Source organism: Pygoscelis adeliae, unplaced genomic scaffold, assembly GCF_000699105.1.
Source record: "Pygoscelis adeliae isolate BGI_AS28 unplaced genomic scaffold, ASM69910v1 Scaffold282, whole genome shotgun sequence".
Taxonomy (NCBI): Eukaryota; Metazoa; Chordata; class Aves; order Sphenisciformes; family Spheniscidae; genus Pygoscelis; species Pygoscelis adeliae.
The window spans coordinates 3,417,233-3,431,671 of record NW_008824352.1 but is presented as its reverse complement, the minus strand read 5'-3'; the positions used below and the strand labels follow the sequence as shown (position 1 = coordinate 3,431,671).

Here is a 14,439-nt window from a genome sequence, read left to right as displayed (position 1 = left end):
TATAAAAATGAGAAGTTGTTAAAGCCAGAGGAATAAGATACAAGCACCGAGAGAGCAGGGAAAATGCTGATGATTGTGATGAGATCGGTAACTCAGTTCTCTCCGTTTTGTGCCGCTGTAGATGAATTCAAAGTGTCTGTGTTAACCAGACTGTAGCTTGCTGTTGACTTTTGAGACACTCTGATACGCGTTCAAGCTTGCCAACACTGCGTTTCTGAGAAGATTCACTGATGGTAGCAGCAGGATGCAGCCAAAATGCTTTCCATAGGATACCATCTATTGTGATGTCCAGTTGACTTTTCCAACACTGTGATTCATCCGCTGCTGTCCTGTTTAAGTTACCACTGAATTGATGAGGTGGAAAGCGTGGCTGATTCTCTTCAAAAATAGTGTTTTCCTGAAATTTTATGAGGGATTGTTCTCCCCGCCAAAACATCAATGGCAGAAATGAAGCAGAGTAAAACTAACGATGGCAAAACCCCTCACGCATTGTGTTGAAACTTCCATGGAGAAAACTAAGCATATGCACGAAACTCAGAGGTCTGATGGCAATGCTAGTTAAACGGTGAAGGAAAGAACTAGCTACTAGGATAGGGATGTAGGAAAAGCCAGGCTGTAATAATGGAGGTAGGGGACTGTCCTTGAGAAGAAACGGTGCTTTTGGCAAATTAAAGACAAATTGTTGGGGAAAAAAAAAAATCAAGCCCACTTCTGTCAACGTGGACATAAGCCATTAATTGCATTCCTGTGATACTTGATGTGCGTGAACACTGTTCCATTGCAGTCTAATTTAAATAATGTTTAACTAAGCATAAATTTAAAACGAGACTTAAGTTACCTGGGGCCAGAATGACTAAATGTGTAGAAGAGGTGAGGAGCATTACTCATCACATGAAGTGGGCTTATCAAAACTGGGAGGAAGTCAGGTGTGATTCCCCTTTACTGAGTGCAAATGGAGTGTCAGGGGATGGAGATTTGGGCCCCAGAACCGCAACTGCCTGGCTTTGTGTCCAAGAAAGAAGATGACGGAGGCAGTAACAAAGCAAGGAAGTAGTTAACATGTTGTGAGCACCGTGAAAAGGGAGAAAAAGTGGGAAGCGAGAGTGGAAAAAATGGGGAAGGAGAAACAGTATGTTGGCCTTTTTCCTTGTAATTCTGCGTGAAGATGTTTGCGTATAAACAACTTTGAGGAAGACTTCGTAAAAATGGTTGCAGATCAAAGATACAGGACAATACATTGTCTTACTAACAAGTACTAAGTGACATTTCTGGTAATCAGTGTTTGACCTGAACCTGGAAATGCTCTCATGTTCATTTGCCTGCTGTACACATCTGCATTGATTTAAAACAGCAGCACCAGATGTAGCTTTGGTGCTGATCTTGAACAATGCTTCATAGTGAATAGCAGCTACCCCAGCTGGTGGAAGCAGGAACAAGATCTTTAGAGATGATGCACCTGTGAAATGCAAGCAACTTGTGTAAAATACCATGAAGATGGTCGTATAAACAGCTATGCAAGTTTTTACAATATCATGTAAAATAACAATAGTTGTTATTGTGTATAGCTATTCAACTGTGCGGATTAATTAAGCCATTTAAAGGACCCTCATTTTCTCTTCCCTTTGTTTTCATTCTCTTCTTGATTGTATTGTAGAAGAGAATCTTCCCATTTATTCAAACACCTCAATTTCTTCAGATTTTAATTATTTTAATTTGGTGGTAGCTTTTCTTTTTTTCTGAGATCCTTAATGTAGCATGTCATGCAGTGTTTAACATAAAAAAGGAAAATAAAGAGTAGGAATAGGCATTACTGAGACTACAAGTTATAGTGGAAAGGTGTGTTTCAGTCATTCAACCTCGATGAAAAAGTAATATTACTTTCAAACTTCAATAGTATATTGCAAACTTCCACTTGATGTTAATATAATATTTATAATGTGGTTAGATGTTTGTAACATGCAGTGCTCAGCTGAATATTTTTGATCCTGCAATTACTGATTTACTGCATTAAATAAAAAGAGATTGTAACGGATATGATGCAGCAAGGCTCAATTCTGCAGTGTAAGTGATATCTGCTTTTGTCAGCAACACCAAGTTTTTATGTATATAGCTTTAAATTTGTACTGGATTGTTTGCTTGGGAATGTTTAGTCAATAGAGAACAAGTTGTGGATGTCAAATACCCTTCAATCGTACAACAAACTAGAAATTGTTGGATGAATGCAACAATGTTTCTGAAAGCCAGGCTGCTCGAAGTGGGGAACTGCCTCAGAGTTACTTCTGCAGAACTACGTACTGGTGGCAATATTGGCAAGCAACAGCACGTCTTCCATTGCACAGCTGCAATGGGAAGTTAGTCTCTTTTTCTTTTTCTTTTTTCTTCCCCCCCCCTTCTTTTCCTTTCTATAGCTTAGTTATCATCATTGCATGCAGTGAAGTACTCTGGAAAGGAGGGGTGTGACAATCTAGAGGGATTTGTTGTCACTCTGAAAACGAAGGTGGCAAGTGAGAAGTCTGGTGCAATTCTCTGTCCTCAAATAAAATTAGAAAAGTGTATGCTGACCAGTAAGCTTTCGCCATTTGTCCAGGGAAATAAAATGCTTGATGCTTCCAAATGCAAGTTTGGGAAGAGCAAATTCTTTTCTTCCTTTTTTTTCCTTCAGTTTGGTCTGCCACTACTGAATGTCTGTGTGTAAGGGCAAATTTTGTTCCTTGAAAATAAAGCAACCTCCATTTCCTAAGTTTCTGTTCAACATGCTTATTAAAAGAACCATAATCTATTCCTTTACTTCTGGGTGCCTGTTACAGAGCAACTGTATTGGAGTATATTTTAAGGGGGGGTGGTGGTGGGGGTGTTTTGGGTTTCTGTTTTTTTTGCTGTTGTTTGGGGTTTGTTTTTTTTTTTAAATCAAATCCTGTTTGAAGAAAATAAAGAAAAGCTTTTTGCAGTCTAAATACACGTCTTGGTGACAGACTCTTAGATTAAAAATTTATATAGTAACATAATTGTTGCTCCAATATGATGTCATGATAGATGAAAATTAGTACTCTTAGGAAATAAGCATGAAGAAAAATGGGCAGCCATATATATTTTTTTTTTCCCCCCCCTTACTTCTGTCTCAAGCAGAAAATACAGGAAAAGACAGAGGTGGGAAATGACAGAAGTGATTTTTTTTTTTTTTTTTTGGTCTCCAAAAAGTTTATTGTGTTTTTTTTTCCTGATCTGTTTTTCAGATTTCAGCTATGTAGGACTGAACTCGTGATGGCATGTTTGACACTTTAAATATCAAGTAGAAAGCTTTGTGGCATTAATTTTATAAATAGACCTAGTACTCAAAAATAGTCTTATTGATAATCAGCTTTGTCTGTCTTAGTTCTGGAATGGTCACTACATGTTTGTGTAACTGGAGACTTTGTCATACATAGAATTTAATCCTTTTGGGAGCTGATCTGTGAAACAGCACTTAAGTAACTAGTCAATAGGAAATGTGTGTTTGTTCCTGTGTTTCACTTGAACTGAAATTTTGCTGTGTAGTGGGTTAAGAGAAAGTTGTATCTCTTTCACTAGAGTTTCTCTTTGTGTACGCCAACAGGTTTCAGGGTTCTCCTGTAAATTGATGACTCCACTCTGAAATGAATTTTGCTGCCCTTCTTTTGAGTTCTACCTGGTAAAGCCACATAATAGCATACCCTGTGCTTTGCTATGTTAGTGTTAAGCAGGGAGATGGTGATCCCTGCGTCTGACCTGAAGTGTCTGCAAAATCTGTGTTGTTCGTTAGAAACAAAGCTAGTAATTTAATTGCCATGTCTGTGTCATCAGTAGTCTGTTTGCCCCGATGCTCTGGAAAAAAAAGTGCTATTTACAGCTAATAAATTGTTGGCCAAAGGGACTTCTTGTTTGCTTGTTTGTTTTTCAGATTGGCATACCAATTTTAATTTAAATCCTTCTCAATGCTATTTCAGGAGTTAAGAAATTGGGTCTTTAGGGTTTTTGTTTGTTTCTTGGTGAGTTAGGGCCCTAATTAGGGAATTAGGTCTTCCACATTACTGCTTTTATGAAATACAGCATGTCCTGTGCCTGTTCTGATCTCATGTGTAACACAAGATCCTGTTTCGGTCGGGCGTAGCTCCACGAGAGCTGACCATCTATCGGGCTTTGTTGACTATATACTTTATCAGTGTCGTTGAACATTGATAGCTGCATTTCTGTGCATGGAAATGGGAGCATAGGGACAGGGACTCTGACAAGTTAATGAATACTGTCATTGCAAAATGTATGTTTTGGTTTTGGGATTTTTTTTTTTGGTCAGTTTTAAGTTGATAGCCTGTGATGGTAAATACACTTTTCTTTTTCAGCTCTGTTACAGACCTGGGGTGAGTTGGACCTAAATTCAGAGCAAGAAGTCAGCTATAAATGACAAAGGCCTAATTGAAAATCTATGAATGAGTCCATTTCCTGCCATTGACTTCAGTGCGCTTCCAGGCAGACTTTAGCCCGCGGTTACCTGCATCTGGCAATTTGGATTTGGGTTCACGCTTTCATTTTGCAAAGTGGAGGGTGTGTATGGCCATCATACAAATCATACCCCCAGAGAAGCAAGTAATTTTGGTGAAAATTTAATCATTCATACTTAGTAGAAAGAAGGTAGTTGTCATGATGTCTTAGAAAATAAACCTTCCTTTGCTTTTACTTTTTATGCACATGTTTCAGGGGGTTGATGTATTACATAGCTCATCATCCTCAAGTTCATGTGCCTTGTATCACTGCAATGTGGATGGTGGTAGTGCAGACAAACTCCTCTCCTGTGTGAGGAACGGCAAGGTCTGTTCTGAGCCACATATGTAGTACAGGTGGTAAAAACACTTTAAACTTAGTATCTGAATAAAAAGAATTATGTTAATACACAGTTGCAGCGATGCGTGGCCTGTAGCTGAGCTCTTAAACTGTTCGTTTTTTTGAATGCCTACAGCTGGTCCTGACACTGGCCAGAGTTCTGTTGTGGTGGGGGTTGATTATTTATTTATTACTTTTTTTATACATAACTGCCAGGCTGTAGAGAAGGGGAATACTGTAAATGTAAATATTTAAAGTTTAAATTGCATTTCCTGCTTGGTGACTCTGCCATCCCTCTTTCCGTTTGGGCAGGAGGTTTTTAAAAGTATGAGTCTGTTGTTACCCCAGCTAAAGCACTGAAAGTTTCTGCTCTTGTGGTGTCCTCTCTCGCTTCCATCCTCAGCAGAAGCAACTCTCACCTTTGGAAGAAATACAACTCAGTTGCTTTGCACAACAGCTTTCTCATGGGAGCAGTAGCACAGCTGTTGCTGTCTCTCTGCAAAAGAAAGATGGAAAGGGAAACAAGTAAACAAGGAGTGCTTGAGTCTTCTTTTTTGGGGGGCAGGGGGAGGTTTACTGATGTCTACAGTTGAGTTGTTAACTTTCAGAATTAGTAATTGTAGCATAAAACAATTTTTTGTATGCTCACCCTACAAACGCTGTTTTGAAGACAATGTCCAGATTCCTCCTTGGTTTGTTTTGAACGTATGCGTGTGGCTTTGGGCCTCCTGGCCGGTAACTGCAGATGCAGAGCTGCCTGGCTGGGCCTGTAGGGTTTAGCGACCTGCCCCTAACCACAGCATACAGCTCACTTAAGCTATAGTTCTTCTAATAGTTTCCTTTCAAGAGCTGAAACTGTGAGTTCAGAACCGCCTCCTTAGAGCCAAGCATCGCTTTTCATTCCTCGGAGGCGTGAAGCAGGTGTCGCAGCAGCAGGCTGCACGGGGGCTCTGGCTTGGGCCAGCAAGGAGCTGCTCTCCCTCCAGGCTGTGGGAAGCAGCTTTCCTGGCAGCATCACCCTCTCTCAGAAGTCAGCGGGGAGTGGAAACGTAGGCAAACCCTTTCCCTTTGGAAGACTTCAGCAAGAGATCAAAGGCAACTCTTTAGCCTTGGGAAGCGTTTTTGCTACCTGGGCCTGGCTCCATGTGTGCACTTTCTTTCCTGGTTTTGATCCAGCCGCTTTCCTAACTCACTTGAAGCTTTGCTCTCGGTGCGTCGCCTTTGCTACAGATTCCTTTCATTTTCTGGAGAATACTCCTGTGCAACGGCTTTGCACTATCAAGGTCGGGGTTGCTGGCCAGAAGCTGATGTGTTGCCATTTAAGGTGCTAAAAAAACAAAATGAGGATTTCAGTGAAAAAGCAACATTAAAATTTCTTCAGTCCTGTATCTACATATACCTTTTACCTGATAGAGAGTTGAACAGATTAAGTTCTGTATTTTGTAACACCATAAGCCCTCATAACCAGCAATCAGTAAAACATACCTGTGCTTTTATTTGTGTCTGCTCTTACTCTAAGTCATCTGGTACTAAAAATAAATATAACTCACCCAATCTCAATGGCATTGACCATCCAGCGTTTTACCACTGTAAGCTCTAATTCTGGCTGTTTGTAAGTCTAAATGTTTGATGCTGAAATCGTGTAGCCTTTGTACTATGTTTTTACTACTTGCTTTTGGTGGGAAGCATGTTGGGTGTGATATGTAAACACTTCTGATGGATCAATATTTTATATATCTAGTCTATGCTATACAGAGGCTATAACTGAAAAGAAGTGATTCAGCTTTGCACGACGGAGTTGGAACACATCCATAAAATACTTTTGCAGAACAGATAGAGGAACATTATTTGCTCAGTGCACTGCATCATGGAGGTGGATTTTGTTATAGTTCATCTGTCTTTTGCTTCTGTTTCGTATTTGAATTCCGAGATGTGCAATGTGAAACTGTCTGGCACCTAAACCAGGCCTATACTTCTTGAGGTGCAAAGAAGTTAATAGTGCACATGGAGATTAATATTATAGGGTCGGTGGTTGTGGGGGATCTTTATAGCATCATGCAGTGGTATTTGTATGGTTTTTTTCAATAATAACCACATTGTAACAATCTTTAGGTGTCTTGTGGACTTCCTACTGTTCCCTCTTTTGTTGTACCACCAGATCAACTGCTAATGTGGTAGATACTGGACAATAGTGTGATATATGTGTGCCATTGAGGATTTTTGCCTGCTGGAAATAAGGAGAGTTTTGTCTTATGATCAGTTATTTCTCCATAGATTGTGGTCATCTTCTGGCAAACTTCTCTGAGTATAGTCTGAGAAACTTTCTTTTGGTGAATGTGCAGAACTGAAGACAGGAAAGATAACGGCATCTAATTTTTAGCTTATGGGGTTTTCTGTGCTTTGTTCTTCCATAGCTGTTAGCTGAGCAGCTGTCACTTTGTTTTCTTTGACCTCAGCCTTTGAGAACTTGGTGCTTTGTTGTTCAGCCTTCACACACTCTTCCTGTGCCTGGTGACTAAATTCCCAGTGTTTTGGAAAGAAGCACCAATACAAATAATTCTGGCACTGGGTTTTTTCCAGTTTTTTCTTTATTGTACAAAATTATGATTTTCTTTGGGAGATTGATCGTTTTCTACAGAATTCCCTGCCACAGGCACCTCTAGTGCTGTGAAGATGTCTATTACAATTTGGTGCTGCAGTCTAAGAGGGCGTATCTTCCCTTGTTGCTTAAAGACTCTGACTAGTTGTCCTGATGTATCATGGGGCAACAGCTGAGCTACTGAATAAAGGTGTTTTAAAAAGAATAAGTCCCAAACCTCAAAGTTGCAGAATGGGATGCCTTAACTGTTAGTGATGCACCTTATTTTCTACTTTATTTTTAGTTGCTCTTCTACAACGGGTAGCAGAATTGGAAAAGGTCAATGCAGAATTTCTGCGCACAAAGCAGCAACTTGAGCAAGAATTTAATCAAAAGAGAGCAAAATTTAAGGAGTTATACTTGGCTAAGGAAGGTAAGTTTTCAATTCTCTGAGTTATTCTAAAGTCTAATTAAACTTGAGCTTCAGATAATCCCTGTATGAAGAATAACAATTGTAATGCCAACTACTACTCCACATTTGCCTATGCACACCACATACTTTCTTTTTGTTTGGGGTTTTTTTTGTTTATTTTTTTTAAAGTTGGTTAAGGATAATTAGAATTTAAGGGATTTTTCTTCCAGTACTGGGATAGTCGACTGCATATCCAGCATGATTGTTATTTCTGATTTGCCAAAAATGAAAAAGTGGCAGTAGTCTTTTAAACAGACACATAATAAGACCAAAAGAGACAAGCAGAAAGTAAAATTCAACAGGTGGCTATTTAGCTTCCTAGAATGAATTTTTAGAATTAATTTAAAGATTTGTCTGCGTGGATAGGAGTCAGCAGAGCAGCTTGATGTACACGCAGAAACACCACCAGTGAGTTTTAATACTAACATTCTGAAGTCATGGTGTGCTTGTTCTCTCTGAACAGCAGCTGATCTGGGAAGTGGAAAGACATAGTCGAGGTGGTGTGCTGTTTGTACTTCGTGACTAGCTTTTTTATGTAGTCTTAATTTGTCTTAAATTTCCATCTGAGGTAGAATGTGAGCAGACAAACATTATAAAAGTTTTAATACCAGCCAAGGGCATCTATTTCAGTAACACTCTTTATAGGAAAATTTGAACCATGTGAGCTCAAATATCTGATGAAGAACTGGAGAGTAGAGATAACTGCTGTTCTGAGAGCCAAATTGATTTATTTCTAATCCTGATGATTTTCCTGTCCTTAACATATGAAAGCAAAGCCAAAAAATAATGCATTAAGACTGCAGCTGCTTGTATAAGCTTATAAGAGCAGAAATACAACAGGCATAATGAAGATCAGATCATACAGAAGGCCTATTTCTTTGTGTTTCTAGCAGCTGGATGAAAGGAAATTTAAGATACAAGACCCTACTAATGAGATCAGCAATAATTCTTTTTCAGAACATAACAGTCAAAAAATAGAAAATAAAAATAAATTGTGATGAGCGGGGGAAAAAAAAATAATCCAACTTTCACAGGTACTGAAGTGAAAGGATACTAGAGGAGAATATACAAGCAATTTTCCCCGCGCCCCCCCCGTTCTCCAAGACCTTTTCCTAAATGTATGTTGGGACATGGCAGCCCATCCTTGATACTGTCATTCGAGAACTAAGTAATATAAATGCTACAAGATCTTGTTTTTTTTACACAAGGATTAATGCCCTTTTGAGTACCCGATCAGCTCAGGGTTCCATATTCTCTATCGGGGGTAAGGTGTTGGGCACCAGGATTGATTAAGCGTTTTGATACTGAGGGAAATAAATGGAGATAGCTTGCTGTTTGTTGTACACTGGCCAGATGTTTCTGCTAAAAGTGATTGCCATTGAAATAGGCTATGTGGGCATAAAACTATATATTTTGTGTTAGTGCTTTTGGAATGAATTGTATAATATATATCTTCCAGAGCTTTTTAATTCAGAGATTAACTGAAAACTCAGGAGGATAATGTGAAATTAGTTTAATTCCTGTTTATAGTTGCAACAATTAGAGAAGTAGTGGATGTTGCATTGAATGTATCTCTTTTTTTAGTAGAAGCTTAGTTTTAGCAAAGCCAAACAAATTAGGCTGCATAGTTTTCTTATGTGGGCTCCAGGCAGTGGTCACAGAGTGGTTTTGTTCAAGAGATACGAAGGACCAACTATACAAATTCAGGACCAAGTTGGTGCCAAAAATGGGGAAAGAACTGTCTTCCTGTCTGTTGTTCTTATCTTTTCCAGATTCATTACCAGAATGAGTTAAATAATAATGAACTAATTAAAAGCACAGTTCACTTTCATCAGGTATATTGATTCATAGGTTATATCTACAGTGTCTGCTTTGTGGCTGCGTCCATGAGAAGGTACTTTTTTTAATAAAAGGCAAGGGCAAGTGAAGTCAAGAAAGACTAAAGACACCTGCTAACATTTGTTCAGTTGTTATGGGTAGATGCTTTAGTATCAGTGCTTCCTTCACCCCCTTGTTAGAGCACTGTTCTTTGCCGTAGCAACTATGGATACTCTTCAGATTGAATTTATTAATTAAGCTAAATGTAAATAATACTTCTTTTCAGAGGACCTGAAAAGACAAAATGCAGTGCTCCAAGCAGCCCAAGATGATCTGGGACAATTGCGGACCCAGCTAATGGAAGCTCATGCTGAAATGGAGAACATCAAAGCTATAGCTACAGTATCTGAGAATACAAAGCAGGAAGCTATCGATGAGGTGAAGAGACAGTGGCAAGAAGAAGTAGCTTCACTACAAGCTATTATGAAAGGTAACAACCAGGCAAGCTGCTGCCGCTACGATCAGACACCTCTTTAGTATGCGTTTAGTGATTTGTGCCTGCTCTTGCACAGAATATGGATAGCTGCTTTTCATGGCTTGGCAAAACTGGGCTACAGAAGTGATAGATGAAGCGTAGTTCCTAAGTTTGTGAAAAGGAGCTTCTTTTCTGTTAATATGAGGATAGAATTTAGAAGGAATCATGGCAATGGGAACTCCCACATATATGCAAAGCATTTTTGAGGGACTAGGAAGGATGAAGTATCACACTTAATGAAGATAAGTATAATGCATGTAATTTGACAAGTCTGAAAACAGCTTTAGGCTGACAGCGTGATTCTCTTTTCTCCTTCTGTGTAAACATAGTTCTGCTGTCAGACAGTTACGTGTCCCTCCAGTGCTATCACATGGACTTTTCCCCAGGCTAGTGACTGAACATGCTGCTCTGTATCAGTCATGGGTCATTGTTTTTTCTTGATAGTTCTGAGCTATTCTTTGTTATGTTTGCATATTGCACAGCTGTTGACGTTTCCGAGACAAACTATGTGCAAGGAACAAAATGCAGGATGTAAACTGGGGACAGACTGTTGCCGTAACTGGCTGTTTTCTTCAAGGTTGACAACAGCATCACAATATCCTGAGCCTGCAGCCTGTTGGCCGTAGGCAGTTTTTCCATCATCTGATTATGTTTTTCCCCCAGAGAACACAAATCTTCATGTATATTGAGCACACAAATTTCTGTTTGTTTGTGATGTACATAGATACATAAACCTAGATCAAGGCTCAGTTGTGCCAGCTGCTGTACGTATGTAAACAAAGACAGCTCCTTACCTGAAGAGGTAGTATTAATAATAGGGAAATGAAAGCTATGTGAGAAGTTCTAGTTCCTTTGCTTTTTGGAGTAAATAAGTAGGTTTTGGTAGTTTGTTTGGATGATGTGCTTGAAGGTACAAAATGTGCTGCTAAATAGGATGTTAGACATGTACGTTGTTTTCAAATTAGGATTTACACAGTTTTGGAGGCTCGTTTGTTTTTCTAATGATGGTACAAATTGAGATGCAGTTCCTTTGAATCTTTTGCTTGTGTAGTTGGTTTTTGGGGCAAGAATCAAAGGGAAGAGAGGAAGGGAGAGTTCACTATTGTGAACTAGTTTTGATAAATTATGATAAATCATTGACTGGTTGGAGATGGAGTTCCTAAAGCTCTGTTTTTTAACTTACGTTGAAAATAAGTTTTGAAAATACTGTTTTATAGAGACTGTTCGTGACTATGAGCTCCAGTATCATCACAGGTTGGAGCAAGAGCGAGCTCAGTGGAATCAATATCGAGAAAATGTGGAACGGGAAATAGCAGAGTTAAGAAGGCGACTGTCTGAAGGTCAAGAGGAAGAAAACCTAGAAAATGAAATGAAAAAGGTACGTTGAAATCTAGCTTTTCACTTTCTGTTTCAAGATACGCTTGTGTTATGCATGAGTTCATTTCTACGCCCTGCTATAATTCCTCAGAAGTACACATAGCCTCATTCTGCCAACTTTCAGCTCTTTGTTCATGGAAGTCATCATGCCCTAATCTTGCATTTGAATCCATAAAGGCGATGCATCTGATTATGTGGATTCAGTACGGGGATTGCACCCGAGAAGATGGTAAGGTTTGGCCTTCAGCTTGTAAAAGCAGGAGGCCTTGTACAGTCTCTGTCATAGTGTTAAATGAACTCAAGTAAAACCCCCTCTAGATTTTTCTAGATTGACTGCAGATTTATGAAATTTCCTTTACAACTCTGCACCTTTATTCCTTTTCTCAGATCTTATGAACTTCTTTTGAGGTTTCTAATGGGCACTATATCTAAAATGTCTTTCATCTTTCTTCAAGGCAAGCCATGTTTGTATGACACAGTACTACTGGCTTCCTTGGAAATACAGAACCTTGCTGTCATAAAACAACAGGCTCTAGATGATGAAAGATAGTTGCCCTGGAGTTTGGAAAGATTTTTTTGTTGTTGTTGTTGTTCAAAGAAGAGTTTGTAGAAGTAGATTGAAGTGCCTTGTACTGAGGTTGGATTTTTTTTGGTTGAGTTTGAAGATTTGGTGTATTTCTCTTTCAGGCAGGAAGGAAATTGAACTTGTAATAGATGAATGTTTTGGAATCTTTGTTTATCATATTATAAAAACTTGCATTTAAGTGAATTTGTCTTCTCAGCAGGCTCACAGTAGTCTTCAAGGTATTCTAAGACAATTTTATATGTAATAAATGATCCTATATTCAATAAAGGAGTAGACTAACATCTGATAATCTGCCACATCACTGAATTTCCTTGTTTGTGCTTGCTGTCAGCAGAAGAAACGCAGTATTGAATATCACAAACATTCCACATAATAAGTATTTTACCTAATTTTACTATGTTGTAACAAGCAATCAGTGTTGCAAAATGGAATTCTTTTTCTGAGACTTATAAAGAGGTTCTTGAATATTGCTGTAGTTGCAGTTGCATAATTGCTGTTGGGTATTCAGTGAGACTGCTCTTTGTATAGTCCTGATTTATAAAGGTGGAAGTCAGAGTAAAGCCTATTTGCTAATGTTCTGACTACAGAATTACTGCCACTGGAATTTTAAGATATCAGCTGGTTTTAAGAGAAGGTTTTAGCTCTATTAAGAGAAAAAAGATTTCAGCTGAAGCTAGAAGGAAGGTTCAAAATTGGATCGATGTGGTGAGTCTTCTAGAAACAACCTGGAAGATGCAGAGTTCATAGCGCAAAAGTCCTGGCAGTGCATTACCAACAAACTGCCAGCAAGAATTTTCAGAAAACAATCTCTCTTGACTGAGAGAGTCTTTCCAATAACTAAAATCTCAGCACTTTTCGTTTTTTTTATCTGAATGTACTGATAAGGTAACAGTTGGAGTTACAAGTTGCTCAGATAACAGAGCAGCTCACCTAAATGTAGTGGCTTTACTGTGTGCCAGTTAGCATTTAAGTTTAGTATAGCAGATAAATAACATTTTCAACTATACTCCTTTAAAATGGAAATAAATATCCCTTGTAATACTAAAGAAAAAGGTGATCGATTTATTAATCTGTTATTCATATGAGCTCAGAAAGCTTTATAGGCCTGTAAAGCAGAGGAACATGTACTTTATGTAATACAAGGAGGAGGGATAAATCTGGTCTTCAGAGTGCAGCTTGAAATAATTGTTTAAACTGCTTTGCATGGCCTTTTTAATCTTCTTCGTCATTAAACCTGTGAGGTTTTTCCTCAAGGAGACTAAGAATTAGATCAAAATTAGAAAAAGGACATTCGTTTCACTTAAAAACAAACAAGCAAATCCCAAGCCCACAAAAAGCTGTGTTTGGCTAGCAAAATAATGAATATTCATACATCAGCACTCAGTACAAAAGGAGGAATTTTCTTGATCACTTGGGATGTGCTCTTTGAAGACTTGTGATCAATTCCTCATGCAAAATGGTATTTCCAGCCAACAATGTTGTATTCATCCTCCATCTTTTTATGCTCCATTATAAGGATGGATTTATTTTATTTTTAGGCATAAATTTGGAAAGAGGTTTTTAAAAAAATATCTTCATCTTCTAGCCAGTTCTAAGGAATCTGCAAAAATCTCAAAGGAGTAAAAAAAAAAAAAAAAAAGTACTTTGCTCTCTGGGTTGTAAGTAGGTGCTGTACCAGCATGTAACAGATCACATTTCTTAAAACTAGCAGAAAACTATACCATTGTCTAGCATTCTCAATGAGAGGTGAGGTGAGAAGAATGGACAGAGCAGAGACAAGATTACAAGCCGTATGTTTCAGTCCAGGACACTAACCTTCTTGGCTGGATAATATCTCAGTTCACTTCTGTTCAATCTGGCTATAAAATCCATTTTAAACAACAAAGAAAATCCATGAAATTTAGTACTGCATCCGCAGAATTGCTAATGATTATGCTTGTTGCCTGCATATGTTTTCCCCTGGAAGAGATGAAGGGTAGATAACAAATGTTGCTCCAAATTCTGTAAATATCTCTTTGAATTTGAAGTTTATTTATTTGGTTGAGTGTACAGTTTTGGTATGTGTGCTCTCAGACTTCCAGTGTGCATGTTATTTATCCTGGTTTGGGAGCGCTTGGGGTGGGTGGGTAATGTTTTGATAAGCATACTAGTTTGAGCTGTATTTACTAGATTGTGACTACTTTGCCAGAGGTATCCAACTCTGCAAACCTGGCGTTAGGCATTCTTGAGCATCCTCTTGT

General features: G+C 38.6%; 1 protein-coding gene across 1 annotated transcript in view; it reads left to right on the top strand.

Annotated features, from left to right (window-relative positions):
- Positions 1–7,470: 7,470 nt before the first annotated feature.
- RABEP1 (rabaptin, RAB GTPase binding effector protein 1) overlaps positions 7,471–14,439 on the top strand; it is a 31,247-nt gene continuing 24,278 nt past the window's right edge. Inside the window, exons 1-3 of the mRNA XM_009319289.1 lie at positions 7,471–7,844; positions 9,988–10,191; positions 11,454–11,614. Coding sequence (XP_009317564.1) covers positions 10,059–10,191; positions 11,454–11,614 — 294 coding nt within the window. The 5' untranslated portion in view covers positions 7,471–7,844; positions 9,988–10,058. The remainder of the gene's footprint in view (positions 7,845–9,987; positions 10,192–11,453; positions 11,615–14,439) is intronic.